General features: G+C 38.6%; 2 protein-coding genes across 3 annotated transcripts; one reads left to right on the top strand and one right to left on the bottom strand.

The window, feature by feature from the left end:
• Positions 1-381: 381 nt before the first annotated feature.
• Positions 382-5,650, bottom strand: LOC129366395 (ADP-ribosylation factor-like protein 3). 2 transcript variants are annotated; one of them, XM_055040211.1, is made up of 7 exons: positions 5,607-5,650; positions 4,747-4,864; positions 3,064-3,207; positions 2,785-2,901; positions 2,308-2,358; positions 1,918-2,103; positions 382-676 (listed from the first exon to the last, which is right to left on the bottom strand). In XM_055040211.1, the coding sequence occupies exons 1-7, from the start codon at positions 5,645-5,647 to the stop codon at positions 629-631; spliced, it is 705 nt and encodes a 234-aa protein (XP_054896186.1). In that variant the 5' UTR covers positions 5,648-5,650; the 3' UTR covers positions 382-628. The 2 variants fall into 2 exon arrangements, with proteins under 2 accessions (XP_054896186.1, XP_054896185.1); XM_055040210.1 differs by lacking the exon at positions 382-676 and having other exon boundaries at positions 1,558-2,103.
• A 7-nt stretch (positions 5,651-5,657) lies between these two features.
• On the top strand, positions 5,658-14,448 carry wbp1 (WW domain binding protein 1). Its single transcript, XM_055040209.1, has 4 exons — positions 5,658-5,875; positions 6,820-6,922; positions 7,833-8,000; positions 9,949-14,448. Exons 1-4 carry the CDS (start codon positions 5,813-5,815, stop codon positions 10,503-10,505), a joined length of 891 nt encoding a protein of 296 aa, XP_054896184.1. The 5' UTR covers positions 5,658-5,812; the 3' UTR covers positions 10,506-14,448.
• The last annotated feature ends 1,050 nt before the right edge of the window (positions 14,449-15,498 follow it).

Genomic DNA, 15,498 nt, shown 5'->3' with positions numbered 1-15,498 from the left:
CTTTCTGCATTAAACCAGGAACTTAACTGTGAAACTCAAGGGACAAGTTGAGAAAGCAAAACATTAACAAACACATCTATTGGATTTAATGGCAGAAATATGCTTTATGTTTGTAAATAAATAGAAACTGTTTTATACTACATTTGAAAAACTTTATGATCATGAAAATTAAATCAGCCATTGCAAAAAAATAAAATAAATAAAATAAAATAAAATAAAAAATACCATCACGCTGATTGAGAACAGGATGTGATCACTGGAAATCATGTGTGGTGGTGCAACGTCGCCCTCTAGTGTTCACAAATGAGTCATGCCAGCTTCAACAGGTTCTTTAAAACTCAAAAGTGAATCTTTATTTATAAAACTAATAAAGGACCTACAAAACAATATTACAAATATCTAAACAAAACTGCACTTACAGTACAAGGTCTGAGACAGCAGGTGACATCTTCATTGGTAGTATATTGGCTTTTTTTTTTTCACTGGTAAGATTATGTTTTGTAAAAAACAAAAACATATTGGCAAGAGTAACAATTAGAAAAACTAACACACTCTGCTGCCGCCGCATAGCGTTCTCAAAATTACTGCATAGATCAAATATAAAGTGCTTATGTAAGTTGGTCATTGGTCATCTCTTCCGAAACTTTATATTTCTGCAAACCCAGGTCATCCCGTCCTGTTTGATAAAGGTGAGAAAAGAACCAAAATTATTCATTATATTGGTACAGAACCTTGTCAAAGTAAAACTCTGTCAGTTTTTCACATTAATCTCAATAGCTTTTAATTAAATTTTAACTGTGGCAAACATAAAGTAATGCATCTTTTGCGATGCGATAGTTTTACAAATGAAATCCTAATCCTCCTCACAGCATGTTGTTGCTATACTACCATGACTTAATGTGCAGTGTTAGTTTTCCTCTACACAAAATGTTTGAATGCATTCATAATCTGGTCTCATCTAACCAGAGCAACTTCTTCCATGTTTCTTTTCTGGATCCATGATTTAATTTATCTTGCCCAGAAAAATATGTTGAAATCTGAACTCATCAAGTATAAAGTGCTAGCTCATAGTTCCAGTCCACATTTAGCTCTAACAAAGAGATTTAATTCTGGCTTTGTTAGCAAGAATTAAAGCATTCGTGGAAATCTTTCTCTCTTTTACTCCAAATGTATGTTACAAAACAGGCTATTCAGCAAAAATTTCCTCATGGGGGTTGGATATTGTTTTAGAAACAAACTGTGATTTAACCTCTTGACCCCTGAGCCTCACACTCAAAGTAAATTAAAATGATTGGATTATGTTTTAATGCAATCAGGAATATCACTAAAAGTTGCAATAATAATAGGATGTTGCAGTTGTGACCCTGCATGATCTTGAGAAAATTTCATGAGACCAGCACTTCCAAGAGCGATCAGGTAAAAATGTAGCATAGGCTGAGGCAAGACCAATACTTTGAAAATGTGTAAGACCAAGGCCACTTTTGAGTACCACAATGTCTGAAGTTTATATTTCTTTAATAAAAAATTGTGACAAAGTTCAAGGCGTGTAAAGGAATTTGTAAACCTAAAGGTACGTCGAGGGCAAAGTAACCAAAGTTACAAGACACGCTTCCAAGGTTTTTGTGACTTGACCTCTTCATTGCTATTGTAGGCAGTATCACAGTAGTTCTATTTAACGGCAGGGTATTTATATCAGTAAATTGTAAATACAGGCCAAACTGGAAAGCTACCATGAAAATTGTATATGATTAACAGAACTCGTCATATTTCCTCTTATTCCTATGACGTCAAAGCAGCGAATCTCCCTATTCTGGATTCAAAAACTGACCACAAAACACAGTTGTTATTACTAAACAGCTCACTCCGTCTCGACCTCTGCTTATTGCACACTATGTTTGCATACCACACTGTATTTACCTGCACTCCTTCTGCAGTGAGTGCTGAGCAGGCCTGCACCTGCCACATGCGATCCCGGATTGTGTGCAGGTTGAGACTCTCCGCCAGTTCCGACGCCGGAGAGGCTGTCATCAGGTCCTGCTTGTTGGCAAACACCAGCAGCGGCACAGCTGCAAGCTTTTCTTCTTCCAGCAACTCGGCAAGCTCCTGAGGGTAAAATAAATGAAAACGGATATGCTTTGGTGGACGTCTTAGCATATGCTGTAGTTGCATAAAGTTTTTGCCAAGTGGACCCACTCCTTAAATTAAGTTCTTTATGTTTGTACTTTCAGGATGGTCTCTGGTGAATACCTAATCTAAATTTCTGTTTGTGTTGCACTTTTTTTCAAGCAAAAGTACATTATGTCTCACCAAACTTGTCTCTTCGAATCTTTTCCTGTCTGAGCTGTCAATCACATAGATCTGCAATCCAGAAAAAGAATATATTAAAGTAACATTATAAAAACTTACCTCTCAGTCAGCAAACTGAAAAGTATTTAAAAGTCAATCCTGGCTGAAAAGCTTGTACAACAATCATGTTTTCAGCTTGTTTTAAAATCATTCCCACCAAAAACAAGAAATATTGAACCATAACCAACATTATAGATGGTGGTGGTAGCATCAAGATGTGGGCTGTTTTGCTGCTCGCAACACTGGTGCCTTGCATAGAGCTTTTAGGAATAGAAAAAATTTCAGTCTGAAAAAATAACTGCGGAAATTGATTTTTAAAAGCCCCAAATTAAGATGACACTCATGTCCATGATTAGAGTATGTAAACTTCTGACCTGCAGAAGAAAGAATTACTTTTTTCTATTGCTAGAGTTTATGAGAACATCAGACTGAACCTACCAGTACATCGGTGTTCTCAAAATAATTCCTCCAGTAAGGACGAATCTTCCGTTGCCCTCCAATGTCCCAAACGTTTAATTTGAACCCAGAAGACTGCACACTCTTTATATTGAAGCCCTGGTGAAATACAACATAGATTAAGTTTAATGGGTAGTTCAGCCTCTCGCTAAGGAGGTGAGCTGATGTATGACCTGACCGTCTGACTAGAAAATGAAGGAGTGGATTCTCACAATTTGACATAAACAGAATGTTTCTGTGTGTGCGTGTGTATCACTGTACTTGTGTGGGGGTGATGTGGCTGATATCTTCAGCTGCAAGCTGTTTGAGTAGCATGGTCTTGCCGGCATTGTCCAACCCTAACAGCAGTAAGCGCACCTCCTGCTCTGGTGACTGCTTTAGTCTTCGAAGAATAGACAGCAGGCCCTACAGGAGGATCACGGCGTATTAGAGACAGTTAAACCTCAGTGGGATGAGAGTTAATGAGATGACTTAGCAGTATCTTGCAAACTTTGAATAACCTCATAAGCCAGTCTGGAAAAATCAACTCACTCAAACAACAACTAAAACATCTACAACATGTCTGTAATAAAGCTTTTTTTTTTTTGGATCCGTTAGAAATGTCCAAATGATCAAAGACTGCTATTTAATTTAATTCTGTATTCTGTTTCTAAGATGCCAAGATTAACAAAAGCCTGAATACCAAGTGGGAAAGTCTAAGATTTCTTTCCAAAACCTGTCATCAAAATTCAATATGGCATCATGCACAGAAAATTAAGAGATATCTGTGGTTCAAATAATTTATTATTCTCCTTAATGCTTCCACACTCGACTAAACTAGCTTACTTAGCTTGGTAAAAATGTTTAAACATTGTTAGAAAGAACAACATACATAGAAAACTGATGTTAGTTTGCTTTGCTAATAGCAGTAAGCCTGGTCACTGACCAAATCAACAATAAACATACCAAACTGGGGTTTGAGCTTGAAGCATTGAACAGGAAGCTCATTAAGATGGTTTAAGATCTTATTTCAAGATCTACTTCTAACTCCAGAGGTAAATGGAGCACAAGTAGCCACTGGTATTTCATCTGGTTCAGATTGCACAAGGAGTTTCTCAAAATGTTCTCCTTGGCACTTTTAAGAACATTCTCTTCAAGTAAACATTGCTGTGTTGAAACAGCTCATCATTTTGAATGTTAGCATTCATTAACTTTACATCACAGTTAATTTATTCACATTTACATTACAAATAACTGGCAAAATCATTTCTTTCTCTACTACTGTAGAGGCAACCCATCCACCAGTGGTACTAATAGCATAGGTTGAGAACCATGGATGAAGAGAGCAAAGGATTTAGCTGTTAGTCTATAAAGTCGTCTAAAAATGTACCAGAAGCTCAAAGACGCTCTGCAGTCCACTGAGATTAGGCAAGTGTAGAAGGCAGAATGCTAGGCTTTGATTATAGCAGAGCGATTTGCTGCTGCAGAAATGCTTGGTAATCTGTGGACTAAATGTACTAGATATTTCTAGGCATAAGCATTATACAAGTATTTAATTTTGCTAATTTATGTTTTTTTTGTGTTTTTTTTACGTTTTGTGATGGTGGTTTTCTGAGTTTGGAGAAATCTAATCTGGTTAACTGCCCTTTTATCACTGCAGCTTTGACTTTACAGTCACAGTTACTTAATTGGGTAAGTATTATCGTGTTAGTTTATCCAGAAGGATATCTGATACTATTTACCAAATAGATTCCTGAACTAAAGCTAGCACTGAGAATGGAAAAATACCCCAAGTGTTTATGACAGCCAACAGAATCATCTCTGGCCTCGTTGACCTTACCAAGACATATTTAGAAGTCCAATAAATACCGCAGAACTAAATCAGTCTGTAGCTACTAGAAACATGAGTTAGGCAGGCCAGGTTTTAAATATCTCCTCCTGCTGATAAGAATTGAGATAACTCACCATGGTGTCCACGGGTCCTTTTGCGGTTGTTACTGAGCCTGAGTGGATTAACATCTTCCTCACCATGTGTCTCGGCTGAACAGCTGCCAAGTTTTTGTTTCCAGGGAAACTCTGATGTCTGCGTAAACAAAACAAAAAAGGATCCTCAAAGAATCAAAATGATTTTTTATTTTTTATTTTGTGTCTTGCAAAAACCTATTACAGCAATAGGGACTCTCTCAAATGTCTAAATAGTAGTAATGAAGAAAGATTGTGTTTTCAAATTGGATTTTTGAATAGGTTTCACTTTCATTAGAAGAGTTATATGGAAACAAAACAAATATTTTAACACAATATTTTTGCATTACATAATTTTAATGAGTTGAGATGTCTGTCAAAACTATATCTATTACTTTACTTAATGATAGTAGTATATGAATATTATAATTATCTTTCATTATTTTAAAAAATATATTATTATTATTATTATGATTGTATTAATGTCATTGTCTATTATATTTAATTTGTTTATTTGATATTTAGTAATTATTTGGTTTGTTATTATTCCTGCTCTCACTATTTCCAATAATCAACCATTTGACAATATCTCTTAGCTTTTGTGATTTCTTTATTAATCTAGCTTCTTTTAACAAATAAAATATAAAGCATATGTGCACTATTATGCTTTAATTTATGTCTAATGTTTATGTGATCACATTTACTGGACAGAATTTTTTTCAAAATATATTTTAAAGACGAGGAATTTTTTTTATTTCCTGTTTTCTAGAGTCTAATTAAGTTTACCTACAGTGGTAATAGATACAGAAACTTTGATCCGTTTCGTAAAATCTTGTTTTTAATTTGGTTTTTCAAACACTTACACACAGCGCCCCCTACAGGTTAATGCCCGATCCAGGTTCATATCCGTACTGGGGAGTGTTTCTCCGTCAAACAAAAACATGTCTGAGTGTGACAGGCTGAACCGTTAGTTAGAAGCTTTCAGCCATCCGCTGTCACTGCCGCTGGTCGTCGATCCGACCGATTGCTTTATGGTTCCTGTCGTGTCCACGGCAGATAACCCAGAGAGATGCCACAGAAAGCACTGGGATCCATTGTAGGTCTTCTTTGTACCGGGACCTGTCTGGTGCAGGTAAGCCCGTATTGTGAGCTCACCCTGTCGGCGTAAGCTTCCAGCCCACACCGCTGCTCCGGGGCTCGGTGAAGGCCTGCCTGCGATTCTTTTTTGTCTCCTCCACAAAGGAAACGGGGCACGGTTCGCTTCTGTTTGCCGTGGATGACGTCAGTTAGCAAAAGTTTCCCTTCATATTTTAAGAGTTATTGTGAAAACGAGAATTGCTTTCTGTCTAAAGTACATTCAGAATGGCGTTTCAATGGCCCATTTCGAGAGTTAGAACCGAAGGTGTTAAGATTAACGCTAGCGGTTTTGCTAACGGGTACCCGGCGAATCGACATATTTATTCATAGCTGCTGATGTTAGCTTGGCAGACTGAGTAGGCAACTTATTGACAGAACATTTCTCCATAAATAAATATTTTAACTTAGCACAAGCAATTTGATAAGAACGAGACATCATTCAAAGGTAGTCTACAGTATAAACATATTTGAAACAGCTAGATAGTAGTTAAACAATAGTTGTGACAGTGAAGGAATTTCGTTTTCGCGTATTTTCTAAAATCTTATTAGCATAAAAAATAAAGCCAGCTGAAATGTTTTTCCCCAGAGCCCCTTTTAAAGCAATTGTTGTGTATTAATTTGGCCTTCAGCTAAACGAAACTAATGTCACTCAAACAGCACAATTTCTTTGTAATTTTAAACAGCGTCGTTTCATGTTTTAGCTGCTGCTTTTATTTGACAACCTACTGATTGCTAGGTGTTAGCATTTTTGGATTTACCACAAGAAAGTACATTTTATATACTTAAATGTGTAGTTGACAGACATGTCCAACTTTATAGAAAGTGACATTGAAGTGACAACGAGCAAGGACAAGCTTGCTGGCCTTGAGTTTTTTTTTACTTTTCTGCTGGGATATTTACTCTGTTTTCCTCTGTGTCTACCTCTCCTGTGTACTGAAGGGAAAAGAGTTTTGTTCGGGGGTAAATAATGAACAGTACCGCTGCGAGATGGGTTACTGCTGTGGGGAGACAGAATGCTGCACTTACTACTACGAACTATGGTGTAAGTACAAATGTGTAGTGTGTGTGTGTTAATTGTTTAATGTGTGACTACTAAATGATAAAAATATAAATTTTTTGTCACTATTGGTTCTCTGGAGGGACTATTAAATTCCATATAGAACCTGCTTTGTGATTGAATCAGGCGTTTCAAGGTTTCTTTTCAGTCTAAAAAAAGTATGGAGTTTAGTGTTTCAAAGGGCTGGACAAGTATGGAAAAGTATTTATATTTCCAGACATTTCACTATATCCCATTTTCTGAAAGTAGTTGTGCTCATTCAAACCATCCATCAATCATACCACTATCCTTGATTGCACCTTTATTAATCTCTATTACCTATCTTCACTTGCACTCTTTCTTTTCACTATCCATCCTTACATTATATTGACTGACTGTCAATTAATTATGGCATCATTCTGTTCATTCAGAAGACAAAAGTCCATCTTTCTATTTTTTTCACTCCTTTATCTTCACATATTTAGTTTTTGTATGCTCTGCATTTAAAGCCAGACACCCTAGGAAGATTAAAGTACATTTGTAATATTAAATTAATCTTAAAACAATTGAGGACACATTTACATTATACTGTATTACAAGGATTGCTTTCCTGGACAGTTTGGAAAAGTTGATAAATTTATTACATCTCACCTGATCCTTTTTCAACTTTGGATAAATGTAAAAAAATAATTATAAAAATCTGGGAGTTTCTACGCTTTGTCTTTGTGCTATTATGTTAAAAATTACATTTTAAATAAAGAAAATAAAACACCCTACATGGGTGTTTTATTTGAATTTCAGTTTCTTCTTTTTGATTTCTTACAGTAAAATTAAATATGTTTTACTCCTCAGGATTTTTTTAGCTGTACCTAACCCTGTAATGGTGCTACAGTTAAAGTTAGACTTCTTCCCTCAGGGTTCTGGTTGGTATGGACGCTAATCATAATGCTCAGTTGCTGTTGTGCCTACCGACACCGGAGAGTTAAAATGCGTCTGCAACAGGAGCAACGGCAACGTGAGATCAGCCTAATGGCCTATCAGGGTGCTTCCAGCTCCTTCATTACACCGCCACCTCTCAATTTAAGTAAGATTGTGATTTATTTGTGGTTTAAAATGTTTGTGTCAAAGATGCTGCCTTGCAAAAGTAAATACTGTACACACCTTGTAAGTTTTTTCACATTTTGTCATGTTACAACCACAAACTTAATTTAATTGAATTTTTTTTGGTGAATTTTTATGGTAAAACGACACAAAGCAGTGCATAACTGTAAGCGGAAGAAATCATTGCGTGGTATTCCACACTTGTTACAAATAAAGATCGGAAAAGTGTGGGATGTATTTGTATTTGTTACTTTTCAAATTTGCAACCCCTAAATGATGCTTAATGTTTGCTTCAAGCGTCGAAAAGGAACACAGTAAGCTCTGGATAGAGAGTATCAACATTTTTATTATAATAATATATGCAAAATACTTGGTGTGTGAGGCGAGGTGAACACCAACTCTGCACATAACCCTAAGCACATCATCCCCACCTTGAATAAAAACTAAATCATATAATTTTCCTTCCACTTTACAATTATACACTGCATATTGGTCTTTACAAAAAGTCCTTATGAATACACCAAATTTTGTGGTTGAGGGAGTGACAAAAATCTTAAAAAGTTGAAAGACTGTTAATACTTTTGCAAGAAATTATTGTAATTTCTCTTTTTTGTTGCCTTACATCTTTGTGTTTTGAAGACTTGTGGTTGAGCTGAAACTGCAGCAGTGACAGCCAGCAGCAGAGACGTCACCTTAATGTCAGTGGTCACTCGGCCCTGGCAGGAAATAGGATATCGTGTCCATTAATATCACAAGTGGCAGTTGAATAAGCTTCCCATTTGTCAGAGTGTAAAACCCACAGCGAGTAAGCTTGATGTCAAGTCAACACAACTCCAACCTGCATGCATATGTAGACAGTGACTCACACAGTGTCACTCTCAGTGTCTAGCAGGCCTTCCATCCAGTAAAAACGGAGACAACTCATCTTTAAAAAAAAAAACACTGCGTCATCAGATTGTAATAGTATCCACAATAAGTTTAATGAAAAACTCAAACACTTATAATACTTTCGCTGTATTATAATTGACTATGTACTCAATTATGGAAAGCCATAATTGAGTTATTTCTTGCACAGTGTTCTTTGGATCTTGTAACAAACAAGTCAAAGCAGCATTCTGCTCTATTAAAGTATTAACCAATTAAGTTACAAAACCACACTCGTCATCTTTTTTGTTTGTTTGTTTTGCTACCGGAGCAGTGTTGGGTAACTAAATTTCTTTCACCCCTCGGTGTGGGGACATTCACAGGGATCATCACCATCTTTGGCTGTCGTAAACAGCCGACTGACAGACTGGACCGGATGGGGGGGGGGGATTTGAACTCTTAGCTAAACACAATCTGAGGGAATGCACTTTGCTGGAGTAAAAGAAAAAATCTGCAAATGCATTATGATGGAAAATTTTAGTAGATTTGACAAAGAAAGAGTGACTTATTTGCAACCAGCTATAACCTGAAAAGCAACTGATGTTTGACCAGGATATAGCTAAAGGCGCAAAATTTGCAAAACAAACAATGGATGCAAAAAAAAAACAAACAAGCAAACATTATTCATGTCTCTGCTTGGCATTCATGTGAGACATAAACCCTAGAAAAATGACTAGTATATCCAGCTGCTGAAAAAAAATTTGTAATTTCTCTGAAATTATAATTACATCATTTTGTCAGTTTTATTGACAAAATGCCTGCCGTTACCTATATGTACTCACTTCCTGCTTTAAAGAGACGTGTAGTTACAAAGACTTTTTGTTGTTAAAATGTGCTTTTTAAACTATACCTATGCTTTGAAAAACAGTCAAAAGTTAGATTTATTAATTTCTTTTATAAGAAATCAGCTCAGATAAATTTATGTCCTTTTCTTTTTTAAATCTTCTTCTTTTGATAAACGTAGTGAAGTACTAAACTCCTGCAGCTTCTTGTTTTATGATCCTCAGGGTTTTGGAATGACTGCAAGCTTCCCGACTACGAAGAAGTTGTGGGTCACCCGCCGACCCCTCCTCCCCCATACTCCGAAAACCCTCCTGAGTCAGCTCCGGCGGCCGCTCCTCAAGTAAGCCAGCCGGTTTCTGTCTCCGTGCCACGAATGTTCCCTGACGCAGAGCCAGCGGTGCACCATCAGGCATCGGGCGTCTCCTCAGACGAGGGGGCAATGTCACAAGCTGACCAACCACAGAGCCGGGAAGAGGAGAGCGTAGATGTTTTGCTGTCGGGGGCGGCGGCGGGGGAGGGGGAAGATGAGGAGGACGACGAGCTCGTAACCCGACGCCGGCATGTGACCGGCGACTCAGGGATTGAGGTGTGCGTTTGCCAGCTTGATGTAGACGAGGGATCAGGGCCGGAGGAGGAAAGCGACGAGGAAAACCGGATGTGCAAAGGTGCCGGGAGGGACTGCTGCTCCGGACGCCCGCAGGAGACCTTCAGGCAGAAGGAGTGCACCTCGGAGCTGCCATGCCAGTCCGCCAACACCAGCACTGGAGACCACATGGTGTGATCTACAGCATCAACAACCAGAAAACTAATGCAGCTTCCAGCTTCACACAGGGCCATAACTATCGCCACTGTCATTGGCACAGGGGAAATGGCTACGCTTCATTTCCCTGAACTAATATTTGCAAAATGATGATGTTAACTAATCAGTTCTGGCTTTTGTTTAGGATTGATACAATAACAATGTGGGCAAGGCACGGCTTATTCCCTATACTTCTCTTAGCGGGGGGATCCAGCAAACGTTCTGCTTCTCTGCCGGGTATATTTCTACCCTCTGTTCAGCGTGAAAACGTCACTGAGTGGTGAAAAAGAAAGGAAGCGGCCATTTTGGACTGAAGGCGGAATTGACCATTTCTCTCGTCATGTCCCGCAGCGCTGCTTTCACGTTTCCGTTCCAAAACCCTCGTAGGTCAGAACATTTCCACCCTGCCCTCCCAACTGAGGTTTGAAGCATGCTGCAAAACGCGGCAAAACAACGTTTCTCGGGTCTCCCCAAAGACTGAGCACGTTTGAGGGAAGAACAAACATTTTCAGCAATCAGCTTGATTTTGCAAAAATTTAAATCAGATTGTTATTATTATTATTATTATTATTATTTTGTTTTTTGTCCTTCCCGAAGCCGTTTAATGTGCATAAGAACTGAGTGTTTGCTGTGAAATCTAGGCCACAGCTGCACAGTGATGTCATCTCTGAGGTCATGGCCACCCATGTTGGGGCGGAGGGGCTAAAACACTTGAGCAGAGAAGAGATCCGCTTCTTGTGTTTTAAATGTCACCCTGTTTTTTTTCTCCTTATGTTTTGATATCATAATGTTGTCACCAGGCCTGCTTGTTATCTGGTTAGAATGATGAAAGTGGTGCTCGGCTTTGTAGTGATTTATCGATTGTCTGCATGTATGCATGCGATCTTCCCCCACTTCAGTTCCTAGCTGCAGTAAATCCTTTGTACTAACAATATGGGCAGGTTTTAAGTCAAAAAAAGGTCTTGAGGGGAGATCTATGTTATGTTTTATTTAACTTGTTATCGCTGAGGGAATTTTTATTGTTCAGCATGTTGTTTTTTTTTATGTCAATATTGAAGGACTTAGTTGCTCTTTGCTTTTTCACCACATAACCAGCTCTGCTTTAGTAAATGCCACAGGTGTCATGATTCCTTGCAGCAGATTTTCTGTATGCGGGTGTGTGCGGTTGACAGTGCAGTGACGAAATTATGAAATATGCTTTTGAGATTGGTGAGGTAAAAATTTGAAGCACTGATTTAGATTTTTTTTTTCTTTTTGCACGAGGCATGACTTGGTGTTTTATATTTGAGTGAATTAGCATATTCCGTCATTTTTTAATACTTGCTTTGCTCATCACTTCCAGCAGTCTTACCCTATGGCGACTGAGGAACTCAGTTTAAATATTTTTAGGGGTAAAGCGGTGGATTGATTCCCTTTTTGATGTCTTGATGTAGTTTTCTTGATGAGTGCTAACTAGGTAGCTGGTGCTGTCGTGGGTTTCTGTTCTTTCTATGTGAGGGATTTGCAGTGGCATTTTTCCACTGGCAGCAGAGGGCCAGTACATTAGCAAGCTGAGATGGTTGCAAGCTCTGCTCGACAGTCGATTTGGTCTTGGCACGACCACAGAAATGCTTGTAATGAACTGCATGTTCCGCACCAATGCATGCGGCTTGTTTTCCCGAACTGCAGTTTGTTCGCTTGGAATATTAAAAAAAAAGAAAAGAAAAAAAAAGCAGATGGGGAAAGCTGCGGCATAATGAAGTTCCTACACGGACGTTCTTCCGTCTGAAACAAGTTATTGTCAGGAAATAAACCTTAAAAGAATGAAGTTTGGGAAAAAGAAGAAAAGAAGATCAAGCTTTTTATACATCTGCTCTGATTGTGTGTAAAAACTCAGGTCATCTGACAGCTTAAGTGCACGCATGCACCCACAATGCAATGCTCTAAAGCTGCATCTTCGGCAATATCAGTGGCTTTAATACTCCAACCAGGCATGGGCAGCTAGGAGATTATCAGGGTGTGAAATAGAACATTTTAACAATATGTACACAAAAAAAGCACTTGCTAAATTTAGAAGTGAAAAAGCGTAGTAGCTCTTTCCTTACCAGCTGAAAAGAAGTATGCAGCAACAAGTGGGGGTGGGGTGTTTGATCACAGTACGCTAGGAAAAGTTGGACAAATCTTTAGCCTTGATCCCGATAGCTGGTCCATGCCTGTTTGTTTTTTAAAATGGGTTCAGTGCCTGAATCAGACGACACCAGTCCAACTTTTGCACAACAAGTTTACACCATGGCTTCATAACGAGGAGGAACACTTCAGTGTTGCTCGAGAAAAAAGTTCTCTTATTAGTTCCACACAAACACATAAAGTCATTTTGTTTGTGCACATCAGAATGAAAATGTTTCCTCTCTTCACCGACCAGCAGCAGCTTTTTAAAAATTTGTAATTATTTTTCTAGGCTGTGGTTGGTTAGGCTACAGAGTTGCTGCGGCTAGAATGTTGCAGAGGAACACGGCAGAACGAATGATGCACACACGCACCGCGGGCTGGAACTGTCAAAATGTTCCCAGTCCTTTTGTTGCAATAGTGCTGCATCACCTAACAGGTGCTTGAACACGAAGCCATTCTGACATGACCTTTGCAGAGGAGCGGTTGCAATGTGAGCATGCCTGCACACCCCTAAGCAGATTTGATACACCGTGTTTTTTTCTTTTTGTTTTTTTTTTCTTGACAGCACACCTTAAGCTGCCTTGTTGAATTTCTATAGAGCCGATGTCTTGATTAGAGCTGCACAGATAATATATAACCTCTGTATGTGGAAACTGGTGTAATACTGCCTTATTAGAGTAGATGTAGTTGTCTTTTTTATATATAAATTGTAATATTTGTGCAAGCATGGTTGTATTAGAGAGCAAAGGAGCACTGTTGTGTTAGTAGAAAGTAGCATTTAATCTCGTTCTGGAAACGTTTGCAGGCTCTGTGCTTAGAGGATGTGGCGTACATTTAAAAGCCACCGAACTGAAGTGGTTTTGTTGCTGAGAAGTGGTTGTTGAATTTAAACAATACTGTGTGTAATTATAGCTGTGGCACTGATGAAATGTGTTCAGACCAGATTTATTGTGCTCAGTTTTGCTTTTTGCTGTCCTGCGCATTAGATCGAAGCACCAGGAAGCAAGATTGTTGCTGTTACTGTTTTATTTTTATTTTTGGAAAAAGACTCACCGATGTTCACTGTGCCTTGCAAAAATATTCACACCTGCTGAAGTTTTCCACCCGCATTCATCCAACAACCACAAATTGTTTTGTGGTATTTAATATCACAGACCGATACGAAATAGTGCGTAAGTAGAAGGAAAAACATGTATGGGTGTCTAATATCTAGAGATTTTTTTTTTCACAAATTCTTTGAAAATTAAGTAGTGATTTTTATTTGTTTGTTTCTTTGTCCAGACTCTAACTGGACCATTCTGTCACATGGATATGTTGTGATTTAAACCATTCCACCGGAGGTCTTGCTGTGTCTTTAGTGTCGTCTTACTGGAAAGTGAATTTCCCCAGTCTAAATAGTTTTTTTTTTAAAACACTTTTTAAGAGATTTTTCTCCAACTCTGAACTGCCTCACTGGTCAAACGCATCCCCACAGTATGACCCTACCACCACCATGGTTTGCAGTGGGAACGGCATGTTCGGTTCGCTGCGCCATGTTTGTTTTCCACTATACGGATCCCACCGGACCAGAACCTTTCCTTCCACATGACCGCTGCGTCTCCTACATGACTGAATCGTCATGGAACCAGATTCTGAGGCCTTTGATGAAATTGTACTCAGGTTGACTCTGTTTACAAAATGATGTGATTTCAGAAGGTCATTGGTTGTCCTTTTGATTAGAGGTCTTTGAGAAAATCCATGTGGATACCTCACATTTTTCAAATCTTTTGTTTGTAAAAAAAAAAAAAAAAAAAAATAATATATATATATATATATATATATATATATATATATATATATATATATAGAAGTCCTCCTTTCACTTCACAGTTATGCACTACTTTGTGTTGGTCTGTCATAAAGCATAAGGTACCTTAAGGTTTGTGGTTGACATGTGACAAAACGCGGAAAGCTTCAAGAGCTATGGATACAAGGCATGTTGTACATGTACATATTTAATACCAACTACAGCAGTGGGGGACAGTGAGGTTACGAGCTCTTTTGATTTTTACACATTTCCCGAGACTTAAGGGCTAAATATTAATCATAAATTGTCATCAGACATATGCTCCACTGAGCGATTAATCGTTTTTTTTTTTTTTTTTTTTCAAACCACAGTTACAATGATCCACTATCTGAACACAGAGATGCATAAAGTGAACTTTGGTCGTTTCCCAATGTGGTGGAGCTCATATTTATATATTAACCTATTGTATATGAACTTGTGTGTGTGTTTGTTCTTGATTTTAGGCTTTATCCATGCCTTCGTGTTTTGTCAACCCTAACAGAGGTGCGTGATGGTCTCTCCTCACACATATGTTCACACTGAAAACACATGCAAACCGTCTGCATGCGTGGATGTGTGGAGCGTTACCGGTGGCCTGTGACTCCACCCTCAGAAACTGCATTTGCTTGTTTGCCTCCCTTTGAACTCCTCCCAACGAAAAGGGGCACACCCACCCACGTAGATCTGCAAAAGGCCTTCGTCATTTCCACGCTCCGCAGGTCATCCACGGGTCGCGCCCAAGAGGTCGCCCTGACCGTGGTCTGTTCGGTTTCACTCTCAGGGTTATTATCGTGGAAAAAGCAGATTTCAGATCACCATCTCTCAAAAAGCCAAAGGAAACCTTTCATGATTGTCACGTGTTTTGATATTCGCTCCCCCCTGCATCACGCATCTCTGTGAACTTTACTCAACTAGGCTATGCAAAAAACATAAACCAACTGTTATATGCTGCGACTCCCTTTCTCTGTCAGATGTCCATGGGCACCAGTACAAGCAATATGT

The sequence above is a fragment of the Poeciliopsis prolifica genome, unplaced genomic scaffold (genome assembly GCF_027474105.1).
Source record: "Poeciliopsis prolifica strain line A6 unplaced genomic scaffold, Auburn_PproV2 SCAFFOLD015, whole genome shotgun sequence".
NCBI classification, from domain to species: domain Eukaryota; kingdom Metazoa; phylum Chordata; class Actinopteri; order Cyprinodontiformes; family Poeciliidae; genus Poeciliopsis; species Poeciliopsis prolifica.
This window is presented reverse-complemented; position numbering and strand designations above follow the sequence as displayed.

Bases quoted from the DNA above. Each gene is read 5' to 3' on its own strand.
- wbp1 (XM_055040209.1), top strand. From the start codon at position 5,813: ATGCCACAGAAAGCACTGGGATCCATTGTAGGTCTTCTTTGTACCGGG. The intron at 5,876-6,819 runs GTAAGCCCGTAT...TGTGTACTGAAG, and splicing joins CCGGGACCTGTCTGGTGCAG to GGAAAAGAGTTTTGTTCGGG. The intron at 6,923-7,832 runs GTAAGTACAAAT...TTCTTCCCTCAG, and splicing joins TTACTACTACGAACTATGGT to GGTTCTGGTTGGTATGGACG.
- LOC129366395 (XM_055040210.1), bottom strand. From the start codon at position 5,647: ATGAACCTGGATCGGGCATTAACCTGTAGGGGGCGCTGTGT. The intron at 3,208-4,746 runs GTGAGTTATCTC...ATCCTCCTGTAG, and splicing joins AAGGACCCGTGGACACCATG to GGCCTGCTGTCTATTCTTCG. The intron at 2,902-3,063 runs GTACAGTGATAC...GTATTTCACCAG, and splicing joins GCCACATCACCCCCACACAA to GGCTTCAATATAAAGAGTGT.